The 16,463-nt window shown below is 46.1% G+C and overlaps 1 protein-coding gene across 1 annotated transcript; it reads right to left on the reverse strand.

Moving 5' to 3' along the window:
- Positions 1–459: 459 nt before the first annotated feature.
- On the reverse strand, positions 460–16,061 carry LOC144932623 (spartin-like). Its single transcript, XM_078856866.1, has 11 exons — positions 15,872–16,061; positions 10,729–10,858; positions 9,478–9,669; positions 8,039–8,116; positions 7,184–7,486; positions 5,681–5,929; positions 5,200–5,365; positions 3,898–4,128; positions 3,393–3,554; positions 2,833–2,923; positions 460–1,980 (listed from the first exon to the last, which is right to left on the reverse strand). Exons 2-11 carry the CDS (start codon positions 10,837–10,839, stop codon positions 1,797–1,799), a joined length of 1,767 nt encoding a protein of 588 aa, XP_078712992.1. The 5' UTR covers positions 10,840–10,858; positions 15,872–16,061; the 3' UTR covers positions 460–1,796.
- Positions 16,062–16,463: the final 402 nt, after the last annotated feature.

Consider the following 16,463-nt stretch of genomic DNA (forward strand, 5'->3'; position numbering starts at 1 on the left):
TGTCTGATTTGCATTTGTCCTGATCACTGTGCTCTGTATTCAGTGTGCATTTCTCCTTGTTACCTTTCAGCTTTTGACGTTACTGCAAATATGAATGGTAAACTTTTTGCATAAGATGTACACCTACTGAACGAATACAATTGTCTGTTTACATAATTATACATTCTCATGTGTGTACATTTTGCATGAGTATTCGTGTACAGCATAAATACTGCAAACCATAGATTGCCCATGACAGGTGCAGCTGTCATTTAGAGACAATTGACCAGCCCAAATCAATAAGCAATGTGCCAAATGATCACTTTTTGGGTTTTTGACGATTTAAGAAATCCATTGGTCTAATTTTTACCTTTAAATGCCCTCTGTTTAATTTGCACGGTTTCATTGTATCCATTGGCCTAGAGTATAATTTGCATGTAATTTGCACAAAACGTAATTAATGTACACAATTCGGTGCGCTTATCAGCATAAATTTGTATTTATTTTGTTTACATTTTCGATACATGGCGTGTGAACATTTTAATGAGTGATTTGATGCATCATTATATGCCTGTTATCGTCTATGGGTTCTCCACAGATTAAGATGGCAGGACTGTTCATGTGCCACGTGGTTATGTCAGGCAATGTTACCAAGTGGTCACGTGACCGACTTTGACATCCAGCTTCAAAAATAGCACCCGGAACCACCCGATTCAGAATGAATTTCCCCTTACACTTGTCAATTCTGAAACTATTACTTCCACCTATGCTCCATCTTGCACAACTGCTGAAATCCTTATTCATGGATAAATTTCCTCACTTCCAAACGATCCAAAATGCCTCTACCAAACATCACTCACACACGCACCTTGAGACCAGACCGCCCCAATTCCCAGATTGCTTCACTCCCAAACAAGTGTGGACACATGCAAAGACAACCAATTGCAGCATCAATCCTTCCACGCCATTCCCCAAAGGCCCCTCTTGGCAACGGTCGATCTGATGCAGCCAAGATTCCTGTGGCCAACCACTCGTCCTTCACCCATGAGGTACTTGAGCACTGAACCTGGATAGCCAACCAAACAGAATTAGGCAGATGCTGTAGTTGGTGTTCCCGTTTCATGCAGAAAAAACTCATTTAGTTTCCTGCAGTAGCTTATTGGGTAATCCCATCAGTACCCCAAGATTCTGTGATCCTCATTGATCCGTTTGAGTGCCCACCACTTTGCTCCATTGAGCACGAACTTTGGTCTTTGTGCGAAAATTGCAGAAATCCCAAACACTGGTGAAGAAACCCCATTACCTCTAATCCCAGCCTCATTTATCTTTAAACTTTTTATTTCACATCTGTTTCTATACATAACTCTACCAATGTTATGAAGCCACCCAAAACCTCATCAACACCATCAGAATCAATTCAAATGAAAAATAAATGTATTTTCATTCTTTTTTAGCTTGTGTGCAAAATAACTAATGCATAATCTTATTAACTTAACAGTATACAAAACACACAAGCCGACATGTGCAAAGTTTAACTTTTTCCAGAAGCGGAACACTTCAATCCTCCCAGAACCTTGCATGGAATTCGTGCTTGTAACAATTGACATGTCCAAATGTAGGAATATGGAGTTTAGTGAGAGTCGAGGGGTCCTTGGCAAGGGATGGAGTTTAAAGAAGAATAGGGGCTTTGAGAGGGACAGAGTTTAAGGTTCTGATGGAGGGACAAGAGACCTAGGACAGTGGGCACTGAGTGCCAGGGAAGGTATCGGAGGCAATCTCAAGGACAGGGGTCCACCTGTAGGATGGAAAAGCTCGTGCTAGCGTTTGCGGCGGGGTTTGGGAGGGCGCGTGTAGTCATGCAGGACAGCGCGTCCCGTCTCCTTGGCCGTGCGTTTCACGAGGCCCTTGACACCCAGATGGCTGAGGTTGTAGACACAGACGCCGGCGCTCAGGGCAGCTTGGAGAGCCGACTCGGTGGTCTCACCTGCTTCTGCACCATACCTGGTATGTCAAGTACATTCACATCTTTATCAGAATCTTCATCCGGGAGAAATCCGATGAGCTATGAAGCTCTTTTTTTACATGTTCGGTAACACAATGGGCTGGATTAATTTTGTGAGCAAATGGGCATAATGCATTGTCTTGGTAGATTGGCCCTAATATCTGTAGAGATATCAGGACCAAACATTTAACAAAATATTGGAAAAATGGGAAGATTTTCCAGCAAGTGAATCGGGAGTTTTTTTGTACTGTTACTGAAGCATGATGCACATTTTTAAATGATGAATCCCATGACACATTAACACAGTCGGTGCAAGCACATTAATATAAGACGAGGCACGACACAATATACAATTCACAGAGTCCTACATATGCACCATACGCATCCTAAGTAGGACAACGCACAGAAATCGGCACATTACGCACACTATCTTTACCCGTTTTCCACTGGCACATCCAAGCCAGCATGGGACCCTCACCGCACGGGTGGTTTTCCACTGGCAATGTGATAAGTGCAGGCATAATAATTGGGTAACTAGAATACAATCACTAGATGGGAACTTGCAATCCATACGGCTACCAAGGAAAACTAATCTGGCAGGAACCCACCATTGGTACATTATCAGAAACGTCCTTTAAATCAATTATAAATCTATTTGCACTTGTGTGTGCACAAGGTACATGCATGTACCTTGTGCATGCATGTTTGCATACACCAGTGTCTGCATGCATACTGTGTGAGTGTCCAATGTGCACTCATGTCTGTGGAATGCCTTCAGTTACAAGAGGGAGTGGTGGCGTAGTGAATAGTGCAATGCGCTACGTGTCTGCATGCCTGTGCGCAAACCCTACCTGTGCTGCACTGTCTGCACAGTTGCGTTTGAGACACTGCTGGCAATCGTGTGAGCGGCCGACTCCATCCCCTGCCACACCGTGGCAAAGCCTGTGGGCCAAACACCACCAGTGCAATCATGACCCACAACTTAAACCATGACCACAGCACCTTCAAAATGTAACAAACATTACAACCACAGCCACAACATTAAGAATAATTATTACAAACATAAAATTACATCTACAACTACTATTCAGCCATGGCTGGGCATACGTATGGTTTTAGGTTAGCATTGGGTGGATGGTGTCGTAGGCGGAATGGGAGTGTGAATGAGATTGGTGAGTTTTTGGCTTGTATAAAGTGATAAGAGTGGCAAATAAGTCGTGTGGGTGAGGTTGGGTGAATGTTGTTGGTTAGATCGAGGAAATAGATGGAAGTGTTGAATGGATGGTTGGGGTGGGGCAGTTAGTGTAGGCGGATGTTCTTTGGCTCTTCGGCTTTGTGTATGGAGTCGTGCGTGTTGATGCGTATGCATTGCAAAGTGTGTGTATGCAAGCAAATGTGTGTAGGTAGGCACCTTGCACTCCACTGGCGGCCACCACGAGGGCCCCGTCCAGTGTGGAGCCCTCTCCGGGCTGGGCCCGCGTCAGCGACTCTGGCAAAATGCGCTCCCCACAGGCCCGCACGTGGGGGGCGAGGCCACGGCCCAGACGCCCGGCCGCCCAGGACACGCCGTCCACTGCGAAACACACGGAGAGCAGCATGCACAGCGCACATAAGGACAAACGTGGATTAATAAGCAGAATCCATTCGCAGGAAACATTACATTTCATTGGATCGATTGGGTGGTGCTGCTACATGGAGTCGTGGACATTAGAGACTCAGAAAACAGATGATGCACTAACAGAAATTCAGTAAGTGCAATTATTCTAGACAGCTAAAAGCAAATACTGTGAATGCTGTGATCGGATAAAATGTGTTCAAGTGACTCTTCATATAATTTGTGTTTGAATATATTGCCATTGATAATGGGATATTGCAGACACTCTGCTTCTTAAAAAAGTTGATATTCTTAAACGTACCCATGAATCTGCTGACAGTTAGCGCCCCTCCCGCCACACTGCGTGATACACGCATGGCTTCTTGGACTCGGGGGTCCACGGCGGTAGCCACTGGTGGTCCCCCAGCCTCACCCTCCCGGCCTGCCGCATCGGCTGCCTGCAATCGGGACCGGACCTCGGCACCTCCCCAGGCCACAGCACGTCCTGCCAGGCTCGCCCCACTCTCCAGTCCCCAGCTCACCCAGCCAGCACCTGCCAGGCGACAGTTTGTGAGCGAGTGAGAGAGATGCCAAACACCGGGCGTTGGGGCCAAGCCCTCAAAAGTACTTGTTGAATAAACTTAAAAGTGCGTCCTAAAATGAGAATAGGCGATGCTCATCTCATTAATAACAAAGGCAGCTGGAAAGTTGGACTGAAAAAAAGAATTAGGAAAATAAGTCACAAAAAACTAATTTGCTAAACAATTGGAGATATCTGTTGGAGGCACAACTGGAAACTAACAATATATATAGCTAGATCAGTTGTTGAAGGCAGTCAAGATGATGAAAGTGGGTTGCAGTGCTTTTAGAAAGCTGCACCTAATAATGACAAGTAGCGTACCAATGTGCCCAAAAAATATATTTTTTAATCAGAACACATTATTTACTGTCACATGGATCATGACCACAGACAATGACAATGAAACAAAAGCTGAAAGCACGCAAAGAGAGGTGCATATTTGAAATTAAACAGAGGAAGAAGAATACGCGGATTATAAAAACATGCAGATTAAAGACATTTTTACTGCTTAAACAAGTATGCATTGGGAGAACACATTAATGGAAGCAATTATGGCCGGTTATCGAGACTAGGAAGTGAAGTGGCAGTCAATGGAGTGAATGCCCCCGTGGACGTCCACTAGAGATGGAGGCCTACCCTGGCTCCTCCCCCCCTCAACCAGTATATATACAAGGTCGGGTCTCTTGGAATTTCTCTTTACTTGATACAGCAATTGTGCTGTGACGGTTCCACCTGAAGACGGAAGCATGTGTTGCCTCCGAAACGTTGTGATTTTTTATTTAACTTTTATTAATTTTATTTTTTACCTACGTGACTTTACCGAAAAAACCTAAGAGTATAGAGATGGAGGGTTGAAATTGGCTCACATGCAGATGGCGACTGCTTGGGGGAGGCCTTTATCCAACATTGGATTGATCATGATGGCTGATGATTATGGGGCAGTGTGAGATGGACAAGTTCTCAGATACTGCTTTTGGACACCAGCATGGCCACTATAAAGCCCTCTGAAAGAAAATAGGGACCCCCCCCCCCCTCTGACCTCACCGGTGTTAATGCCATTCGCAATTTTCTCGCTCCACTCCGGCACGACTGGAGAAGCTTTGTAGCCCTTTGCAGGGTCCCCTGGATAGCCTGGTGGCCGCGAAGATGGTGGGCGGACAGGCACTGTGTTACTGAGCTGCGTCAGGTCACATGGAGGCTCACGCCAGCGCTGGTGGCAAAAACACATGAGTGTGGTTATGGGTTTGTGCGGACACCTGCGTTCACATGTATAATGCACTCACGGTTACTATCCACATGCCTATTGTGGTGTTATATACACATGCTTAATCACATGCAAAAATATGGAGAAACATTTGTACACGCGTCACGGTGCCCATGCCAGGCTAGATACATTTTGATTCCAAGTGGAGTGACAAGAGCTTGAAAGGAAATGGTCATAGGATAGACACAATGGAGCCAAATAAGCTGCTTGGACCAGCACAGGAGCAGACAAGAAAGTGCACTTACACGCACGCACACTCACCTCATCCTTGAACAGGGATAACTGCAGGAGGAGGTCGTGCAGGAGGTCCTTGTAGTGATCCGCGAGATCGGCTGACAAAACCAGCCCCGCGTATACTGTGCCGGGGGGCACCAGGGGCACAGCGGGCAGAGTGGGCAAGGAGGCAGCAGGGGACGGGGCATTTGATTCCATGGGGAAGATGTAGACTCCTCCAGCGCAGCACAGAACTGGAGAGACGCCCGGGACGAGTGGATAAACCCACGTGCATACCTGCAGCACAGCGCACACGAGTACAGCGTGCGTTAACGCGCGGCACATAGGCTTTCGTATGTAGGTGGAACGATTACAGTTTGAAGGTGAAAGGTAAGAGTATGTGTGGATTAGATGTCTCTTTTTAAGGTAAAGAGAATAAGGACAGATCAGATTGTGGGCCTCTTGTCCAGAGATCCCATGAGACCAGTATGTCTATTGTTTAACTCTCCTATTTTAAAGAGCAATGAACAAATACACTCACATTCACCAATAAGGAAACATAACAGGTGACATTTTGGTAACGGGCCTTCTTCATAACACATTAATAAAGAACAATCATTCTATTATTACATCACAGACCATGTTAGAAAGGACTAAAAACTAAAATGTGATATTTTGCCCGTGCATTGCCTTTTTAAATTACCGCATTTGTCGTGGTGGGTAGAGATTAGAGCTTGGAAAGGAAAGGATGGCGGAGTTGTGGGTTTGTGGTCACCGATGGTTATAGAGGCAGGGGCTCAGAACTGGGTGTAGTTTTCACTCAAGAGATTACACTTTTCTAAGCAGTGCAAGGTGGCCAGGAGACAACAGCATAGCAATGCATTCTTGAATCTATCTGTGTGAAGCTTTGCGTGTTATCCTTTCGCACTTATGGGTTTTCTACAGGAACTCTTGTTCCCTCCCACAAAGATTAAAATAGAAATGGTCAAAGGGTTTTTAGACTCAATGAGGTTATCCTCTGTAGAAAAGGGATATCATATATTTTATGAGTTCTTGTCAGCTGGCACAATATTAGATCTGGCACAATTAGGTGAATTAAGTAAATTGCCAAAATCCTGGAAGACAGATTTTTTTTGTGGCCGATTACTCGGGGCGCCTTTGATAAATGGTAGCCGCTCTGACATCATATCTCTTCAAATCAGGAAACCCCTCACAAGTCACGCCCCAGTGTGACCTCCCTGATGATGGTGATGACATCACCAATCCCTGGCCATCATATCTCATCCAGCAACACACAGGAGAACAGGCAAAATGTTTTCTCTCAAGTATAATATTCCTGTTATCCGATTAGTCAAGTAATCAAACCGGTAATCTAGAGATGAATCAATTGCTTAAATAATCAGAAAGTGCAGCTCTACACAGGGCACATAACGGAGGCCTGTGCATACAAATTAACGAGCACTTCCCCGTTGCTGTGTTTTCCTTTCTGGTTGTTATTAGGCCAGGCTTCAGATTCGGGGAAAGAGCGAGGGAGTCGGGGGTTGGGCTCACCTGCAAGTATGCGGCGGGTTGTGCGGGGTCCCGCTCGGACGAGGTCAGGATACGCAGACCACAGCTGGGTTGCAATGGGCCGTGGTGCGGCAGGGAGGACACAGAGCTGTCGCTCGCCACAAAAAAGAGCCGCGCACCGTCGTGCAGCTCCATGAGGACTTCCAGGTCGTCCTCGTCCCCTCCGTCATCCTCAGATATGTCGTCGTCGTCGTCATCAGCAGCTGCATCAACCACATCGCTGGTGCCATTACAGGGGCCATCGACGTCGAACTTCAGCGATGGCTTGCAGCAGTGGGCAGATACCTGGAGAGGTTGGGACATGATCACCATCAACACAGTCAAGAAGAATGTAATGGACCAACATCAGCTGCCATTAAGTATTCACTGCCAAATGAAGGTCTGCCCACATTGTTGCCAACCCTCATGGTCCTACAAAGACACGATCCATTAAATTTTTGCACGCAAGATTGTCTCATCACTCCGTCTCCATGATAGTCATCCTCTGAGGTGTTTTGTCTTTTTGGGCTGCCATTTCATCACCAGTCTCACCCATCGACAATCACCGCTTTTTGCAATGGTACATACTGAGCAGTGTATTTGTGTTCAGTGGTGCATGCTGAGATGTGTGCGGTATCGTGTAGTGTGATATAATATCGACACATGCATTGATGTGTGTGGTATGTGTAGTGCAGTGTCATGGTGTGATGCTGTATGTGATGAGTAATGCAGTATTTTGTGGTGTGGCGTGATACCACACATGCTATGTTGTGTGGTGTGACATCGTATAGTGTGCTGTGGTATGTTGTGTGTCAGTGGGGTGCACTGTTTTTTGGCATGGTGCTTTACGATTCTGACCCCAGCTCCTTGTCCTTCCAAACTCGAGTGTCCAGGAGGGATGTCAGCTGTGTAGGCAGGGGGCTTATCCATGACCTCCTGTACTCACACAGGGGTGAAGGTTCGAGCTCAGATTTCATAGACTAAGTGTTACCATTCATATGTTAAAGCTGACAAGTGTAATTAGCGACTTCCGCAACACGTTGTGTAGAGGGTACTTCTTTTATTTCTCACACTGGACACAACACAGGCCAACCTTATTCTTCTCACTCTGAGTACAATACTTAGCTATTAACGTCTCATCTGGCTACACACAGCCGATCACTCGGCGTGGTCCCACCACCCTCACTCGGCTACGCCGCTGGCTGGCGGAGTGACGAGGATGACGATGGAACCCCCGCAGGAGATCTTCCACGTGGCCGGATGACGGAGAGAGATGATGGCGAGCAGCGACGCAGCCCGGGCCCAAGAATCCACACACGAACCCTGAGCCCCGGGTCCGCTTCCCTTTATATCTCCCCAGGCGTGGCTAGGCCCCGCCTCTGGCCACGCCCTCTCGTGGAACCTTCGAGCAGGTTCACGGAGCATCACGGCCAATCCCACCTGTTACCTTTGCCCCAGATACCTCTCCGGTTGGATGTTACCTTAACCGTGCCCGTGCTTCCCTTTCCCAGCCAGCAGGTGTCATCATGTCATTACACAAGTAAGGGGTTCAGGACTAAAGCATATGGCTTATAAGTTATAATTGTGGCTTTATAACAATTATGGTGCTGGCCACCCACCCCGTCATGTGCCTTGCCGGCCTTCATAGGCGCTGCTCGCCAACACTTTGCCCTTAATCTACTAGGATTGAAGTCAAAATAAAACAGTTTTTTTCTACTTATATTACTTTATTTTATGTTTCATGTTATTTACTATACATAATTTTTCCAGTATTATGTGCAAATGTACAATATTTTTTATTATTTCCTGTTTTGTTGAACCGTAACACATTTCGTAACACTGACCGTGTTGGCATTTAAATACAGTACATTATTGTGTTCCTACTTACAAACCGTTCGACTTATGAACGGAACTCAGAAATGGAACCGTTTCTTAAGCCGAGGACTGTCTGTATTTCTGCCAAAACACACCCGGAGGTGGGGAAGGGGGTGCACACAGGACTCTCGACCAAAGTGGTGGAAAAAACTGAAAAGCAAGAATACTCCAAATGCTGCATCAGCTGATACAAATACAACGCCAATACAGTTGAACAAATGTTGCAGATAATTTATAAGAGTGAGACGATCCCATAACACAGGCCTACGAAGTAGCAACGGCCTAAGTGGAGTCGACCCTCGCTCGTGAGGGAATTGCCAAGGCCAACGAGGAGCATGTGGTGAGAAATGTGATCTCAGTGGGGTCATCGATGACCTTGAGAGATCACTGTCAGGTGAGGTGTGGTCAGTGGGGGAACCTACGCTGCTCGGTGTCATTCCAGTGGCCCCATCAGCTCCCAATACTGCAAGACGCGCAGCCACCATCTCCTGCATCGCCACAAGCTCCAACTGGTGGCGCTCTTCCCCACACCGAGAAGCTGACTCCAGCAGCTCCTCGTCCACGCGCTTCAGTGCATCGCGATACAGAACGAAGGCTCGTGCGAGATCACCCACCTACAACCACACATGAGATATAACCTACTACAACCACACTTATCACATCACCCATCTACAATCACAATTTACATCACTCACATACAACCACCTACAGCCATCAACATCACCTGCTCACAACAAGAAGGGAGATTACCCACCTACAACCGGAGTTCACATCACCCACCTGCATCTGTACATGAGACATTGCTTACCTTTAACCACATACAAGACAAACCCACAGCTGCTGCCACATCATCTGGCCACAGCCGTAACTACAATACCCTACACTTGCACATTTATGTGCTGGTGTTCAAGCCCTCGTGTTGGTGTCTGTATAATTCTGAAATCAGTTGTTGTTACCAGCGAATAATGAACGAATAAAAAAAAGCATGTTTTCATAAGATATGTATGAATGTTTTGATTTAAAGTATTTGGTAAACACGGAATTAAATTTACTTGTGGTAACCTAATAAGATGTTGAGACATGGATTCTGTATTGGATGAAATATGGGTTCTGTATCAGATGAGAGGCATGGGTCATGTATCACATAATATAATCGTTCTATATATGATGGGTCACTGTGCTTCGTTGTTTACAGACTAAAATGTCACCTTAATCCCTATACTCCGCTGCAGGATTGATGCGAGATGATTACAGGTGTTGTTAATTAACTTCAACCGAGAATAATACTGGTAGGAACCTCCTGGTTACACCAGCCCACAGGGGATTATTGTGTCCGTCTATCGTGCAGGGAGGGGCTGGGTGGGGTGGGGAGGGTGGGGAGGGGCTGGGTGGGGGGTGGGGAGGGGCTGGTCACCCCATGGTGCCCTTATAAAACTCAACGTTTAACCTACTCACGCCGGCTTGTGCCCGCCCTCACAGTCGGGCATATTTACGGAATACACCACGCCACCGTTGACTCTAGCCATTGACCGAGCAACCCAACGTTTCTACCAGCTCCCTCCGCAGGAATGTGTTGAAGTGATTGTTTCACTCTTGATTAACTGGCATGAGTGTCTCTGTGGTTTGTTAACTGGTGTGTGGCCCAAGTGCCTCACCCCTCTGCCTCCACTCACCTCATCAGCACCGAGCGCAGCGGAGATTAACTGGGCGGCAGTCTCTCCATTACCCGCAGCTCCCAACTCCTCCTCTTCCTTGCTTATCTTTGTCTTTTTGGGGGCTGCCATTGTTATGAATGCAGACGCCCTTCACATGATACGTACGTGACAAGAGAAATACACATGTCCACAATTACATACCTCCCCAGATGCCCTGGCTGACAAAGGAGGTGTTCCGGCTCATGAGAGTAAGTGGCAGGCCTATTCTCATCATCTACCGCAATTCACGGCAGAGAATGAGAAAGCTTACTGTAGCTTTAACTCGAAGATTCGGACAGCCATTTAGTGTTGTAAACTTGAGAGGTAGTGACAGATTATGGAGGTGATGGAAACCACATAATTACCCCTATTACCATCCTTAAGGGGGAAAATGGACATCCAACCTCTCCATCTGGGTGTCTCTTCATGTGTCTCCGTGTATTTGTGAATGTCTTCATATCTGTGTGTGTGTCTTTGTGTATATCTCTTGTGTTACCTGTGTGCAACGTTTGTTTATTCTCTCTCTTCATGTGCATTCCCTCTCTTCATGTGCATTTTCCGCGAGTTTGCATTTTTGTTTTGTTATTCAATTACTCTCAGCTATCCCTTCCATAACTGTAAGTAATTGTCGTATCTTTGAAAAATTGGCAGTTGATCGGAAACTGTTTGGAAAAGCAAAATGAGAAATGCTCTGGAAAATTTCAAATAGTAAGGATAGGGCAGAGGATAATAATAGTATTTGTGAACCCATAAACTCCTACGGAATGTAATACACGCCGTCCCCGAGATACGAACGTCTGACTTACGAACATCCACACTCACGAAAGAGCCGCCATAAGATGTAATTTTTTTTATAATAAGATGTTATTTTTTTAACCATCCGACTTGCGAACGAGTGGTCATATTTATGAACCGTGGAATTATTTTTCTCGGCAAAGCGATGCTCCGCGAGATGTAACGAGTCCCAGCATCCCGTTGGGAGTGTGTGCGTGCATGCACATGTGCGTGTGAAAGTGAGTGGCACAAGCGTCGTGGTGACGTCACCGCCACTTAGTGGCGAATGGCGGTTGTTGCGTGTGAAAGTGAGTGTGCGTGTTTGTGAAAGTGAGTGTGCGTGTGTGCGCCCGTGTGCGCGCCCGTGTGCGTGCTCCTGTGTGTGCCATTGTGGGGACTCATTACGCCGCTTCCTCCAAGCAAGCCAGCATCAGGATTCAAAGTGAAAATCAAACTGAATTATGTTTGCCCATGTTATTTTATGTTTTATTTACTATATACAGTGCTTGTTTGTTTCACACTTAATTTCTAATTTAGCAATCTTTGGAAGAACGTAATCAACCAGGCTATGCGTTAACTATGTGCTAACCGACTCTCTGTGTTGCACTGCATTACACTTCTTAATTTTACTAAATTTGCTTACTACCGTGCTTGTTTATGGGTCCATTCTCTCCTCCGACCGCTATGGGCAGTAATTCCACACAACTCCCCCTCTGCCCCCCTCCCCCACTATCTCTATTTAAGGCCTCGACACAGAGACGTCTTTCTGTGTGCCTATGTGTGTGTCTCTCTCTGCTTGTGTGTCTCCGTGTCTATGTTTTGTCTCTCTCTCAAGTTTAGCAATCTTCGTAAGAACGTAATCAACCAGGTGGGGTGTTGACTGTGGTGTTGGCCGACTCTGTGTTGTATTGCATTATATTTCCAAGTTTACTATGTTTGTTTTCTCATTCATTTGTACCTGATGATGGTTGCTTGTGTTGTAATCGAAACGTCGTATTATATTTTTATTTAATTAAATTATCTTTCTACGTGACTTTACCGAAAGAACCAAAGAGTATATACAATACGTATTGCAGTATTACATGCAAATGTATATTTTCGTTATTATCATGAGTTTAACAATGTGTCCCTTTTGATTGAACCATGACACGTTTTATAACACTGACCATGTGTCCAATTAAATATTGAGTTCCGAGGTATGGTGCCTTCCATAAATGACGTCACGCACCTAGGGGGGGGGGGTCAAACATTTGTGACGATCTGTGATGAGGGAGGGGGGGGGGTTGAGAAAAGTGACGTCACATCAAAATCCGCAACTTTAAATAAATATAGAATTGTTATAACAACACTGATTGTTATAACAACACTCCTACAACAGAGTGCAGCGCCACATTAAATACGCACTACAATGACACTAGTTTAAAGCGATTTGAAGCATATTTTATTTTCAAAATTGAAATATGGTTTTGGGGGGGGGGGGGCAGAGCTTTGTGACGTCATATTTGAGAAGGGTCTGACTTTTTGTGACGCCGTGTGACGAGGGGGGGGGGGGTCAAAAATCGTCCAAAATCGCGTGACGTCATTTATGGACAGCCCCTATGAAGAAATCGACTTAGGATGGAACTCAGGAACGTAACCCGCTTGTAAATCGAGGACTGTCCATTTTCGTATACAGTATAATATGAGCCAAGGAAAATAATAGTTATTCTGCACCTGCTGTGGCATGGAAACAATAAACTATTCTGGGGGAATCTATTGTAGTACTGGCCCATACCCAAAACTGCTTATTGTATCGTTTTGGCATTAATATGTTCATGCTAACATCACTTAATCACCCCGACAATGCGTTTCCAATTAAAGGCAATATGTACGTGTTTGTACGTGTACGAATGTACGTGTTAGTGTGACAGGAGCGTTAACTGGAATCAGATGACACATGGGGTCAGGTTGGAAAGGGGCTGGCTGGATGACGCAAGAGTTGACTCTTTACCCAATTACTTCTGCTCATACCACACGAGGAGGACAGGGATCAGGCCGTCGGGGGTGGCGATAGTGGTGGTTATTACGTGTGGGACAGACACGAAAACACATGGATTTTTTACACAAACACTCATTACACACGAACACACAATGGCGTTATGTACACACGTATGTACTGTACCCAACTCTACAAAGTACAGTACTGTGTTGTTGTGTACTGTACCATAAAAAAGATACGCAGAAACAAATGGGCACATGGACATATTGTATACAAACTACCAGTATATACATTTAAACTGACGCACTCACTCGCGTGTGTATGTGTACACATGTACATGCAATACTGACAACGCATTCATTTGTACATGTACACTTGACACATGTGTACACAGTCAATCCGTTCATATACACAGCATACACGTCAACACATACTGTTTACACGTATTCCTGTACAGGGAAATAAGAGTTTTCAGGTCCATACGACGTACAGCCGTTTAAATGCGAGCAACACGTTTGTGTCTATTTGTTTGTGTTGCTCCCCTTGTCATGGGACTTTGTAGTATGAATGTTGAGATTTATAGGGGCACGGGGTGACCAATAAGCTCTGAATTGGTTTGTAATAAGGTAGGGGCACTGATAAGGGGTTCACAGGTTTGATACAGTACAATGATAAACCTGAATAGACATTTACAATGTTGTGGTAAGTGCTGTTCGTGAGCACCTATTAAGGCCCAAACGAGAGGTGGGTAACACATGTCTAAAACCACGCCCGGCCGCCTTTGTCTCCCCAGTGCTCACTGATGCTTATACATCGATAGGGTGAGGCCATGACCCGGCTCGGATATCATTCTCCACTCGGTTACCACCTTCTGCAGTGCAGTACAAACCCAAACTCGCAATATTCCTCGGTCAGCACTGGCTCTATTGTCAAAACCGTGCAGTGAACGGACATAAATAATAGTTCAACACAATGCCAGGCGATACAACAGAATACCGGGTGCCAGACCTCGGTATAAATAAATAAATAAATGTAGGTGCCAGATTCAGGGACAAAATAATTCCTGCCAACTCCTCGAACAGAGGGCAAGTCCCGCACCATCCGGGACAGGTGGCAACCGTCTTCGCCAGTGATGTTGGCCGTGGCAGGGAATTGAAACCCGAATACACACAAAGACAAATATCCCCCGTATAGCCTTGACACACCGTAGGGGCAAGTGCTGTCAGCGAGCACCTATGAAGGCCGGAACGGTACACGAGAGGGTGGGTAGCCAGGACCACGCCCGAGCGCCTTTGTCTCCCCAGTGGTGATGTTTACACACCGCACCAGGGACTCATTTGAGGCTGAGTCGACCTAGGGGAGGACCAGTTCAGTGGAAATATATATATATACACTCATAGCTACGCATATTCATATACTATTACACACTCACACCCATACACAACCACACATCATATACAGAACAAGCACAGTACTGCGTGGTAATGAAACTCTCACACAATCACACGTGCAAACAAGTGGACACACACGTACAGTCGTAGTACTCTACACACGATCATCATTGCTATACCACACGCAGAGTGTGTGTGTAGTGACACTTGTACACATTACAAAACAATCGCACGAGTCACAAACACACTGATCACACACACACGCGGAATTGTAAGCACGCACTACACATACACAGAACTGTTCACGTGACTATACACACAATACAAGATTGGACACGCACTTCATATACAATCACGACTGTACACACAGTACTGTACACAAGACTGTACAAACAATATACACGTACAAGATTGTACACACACACACACGAGTGTACACACACTACACATATACACGTGTACACACACTACACATATACACGTGTACACACACTACACACACACATGAGTGTACACACACTACACACACACATGAGTGTACACACACTACACACACACATGAGTGTACACACACCACACACTACACACAAGATTGTACACACACTACACACACAGATTTGTAGACGCGCCAACACAAACCCCTGATGGCGCCACATGCCCGTCAACCCCTCATCAGTGCCGACCCTATTACAGACCCTATTACAGACCAATTCAGACCTTTTTAGTCATCCCCGTCCCTTACAAACCTCAACGTTGATCCTACAAAGCCCCATCACAAGCGATACACACAAACAAATGAACAAAAAACAAATGTGTGCCCGTATTGAATCGGCTACACGTCGCACGGACTTGAAAATTCAATGTCCCTGTACACGAACACGGGGTTAGAACAGGCGTCGTGTTGACACGGTGCGGACACCTCGAACATTCACACCGTCACCACCTCGCGGGCGGCGCGAATCGGCAACGCGGCCCTCACCTCGGCGACGATTTTATTTTCTCTGTCGCCTCCACGAACTTCCCCTCGTAAGCAGCGAGCCTCGGTGGCCTTCGACAGAACGCGATTACGGTCGGAAAATGTTTAGAAATTACAACTCGACAAGAAGGCAAAACGAATTGGCGGCCTCCACCACCTGCACCACCAACCCACCGGGCGCTCGTCAACGAAGTTTAAAGGAAAAGCGCGCGATGACGTCATGAGTCAGACCCGCGCGATGACGTCATGCGCGAGACCCGCGTGACGACCCCCACCGCGATCCGTTGATGAAAATGAACGACAAAGCCACCCACACACGTGCGATTTGGGGACGTGCAACCCAATCTATGGGCGATATTGGACACCGCAGAGACCCCAAGAGAGACTCATAGAGATGCATGTGACCCAATGAGATACGTGGATATCATTTAAAGCCACTGTGCAATCCAAAACGATGGACCATAGAGCTAATTTGGAAAAATAGATTTATATCTCATCGGATTCCTCCAGTTTAAATAGTATTCTGAACCACTGTAGCATGTCCTCATTCAATGGATAAATATCAAAGCTACACCAACTCTCTCGTCATGTTTAT

Source organism: Lampetra fluviatilis, chromosome 5 (genome assembly GCF_964198595.1).
Source record: "Lampetra fluviatilis chromosome 5, kcLamFluv1.1, whole genome shotgun sequence".
Classification (NCBI taxonomy): domain Eukaryota; kingdom Metazoa; phylum Chordata; class Hyperoartia; order Petromyzontiformes; family Petromyzontidae; genus Lampetra; species Lampetra fluviatilis.

Bases quoted from the DNA above. Each gene is read 5' to 3' on its own strand.
- LOC144932623 (XM_078856866.1), bottom strand. From the start codon at position 10,839: ATGGCAGCCCCCAAAAAGACAAAGATAAGCAAGGAAGAGGAGGAGTTG. The intron at 9,670-10,728 runs GTGAGTGGAGGC...GTGTGGTTGTAG, and splicing joins CTGCGCTCGGTGCTGATGAG to GTGGGTGATCTCGCACGAGC. The intron at 8,117-9,477 runs GTAGGTTCCCCC...GTGTGAGTACAG, and splicing joins CTGGAATGACACCGAGCAGC to GAGGTCATGGATAAGCCCCC.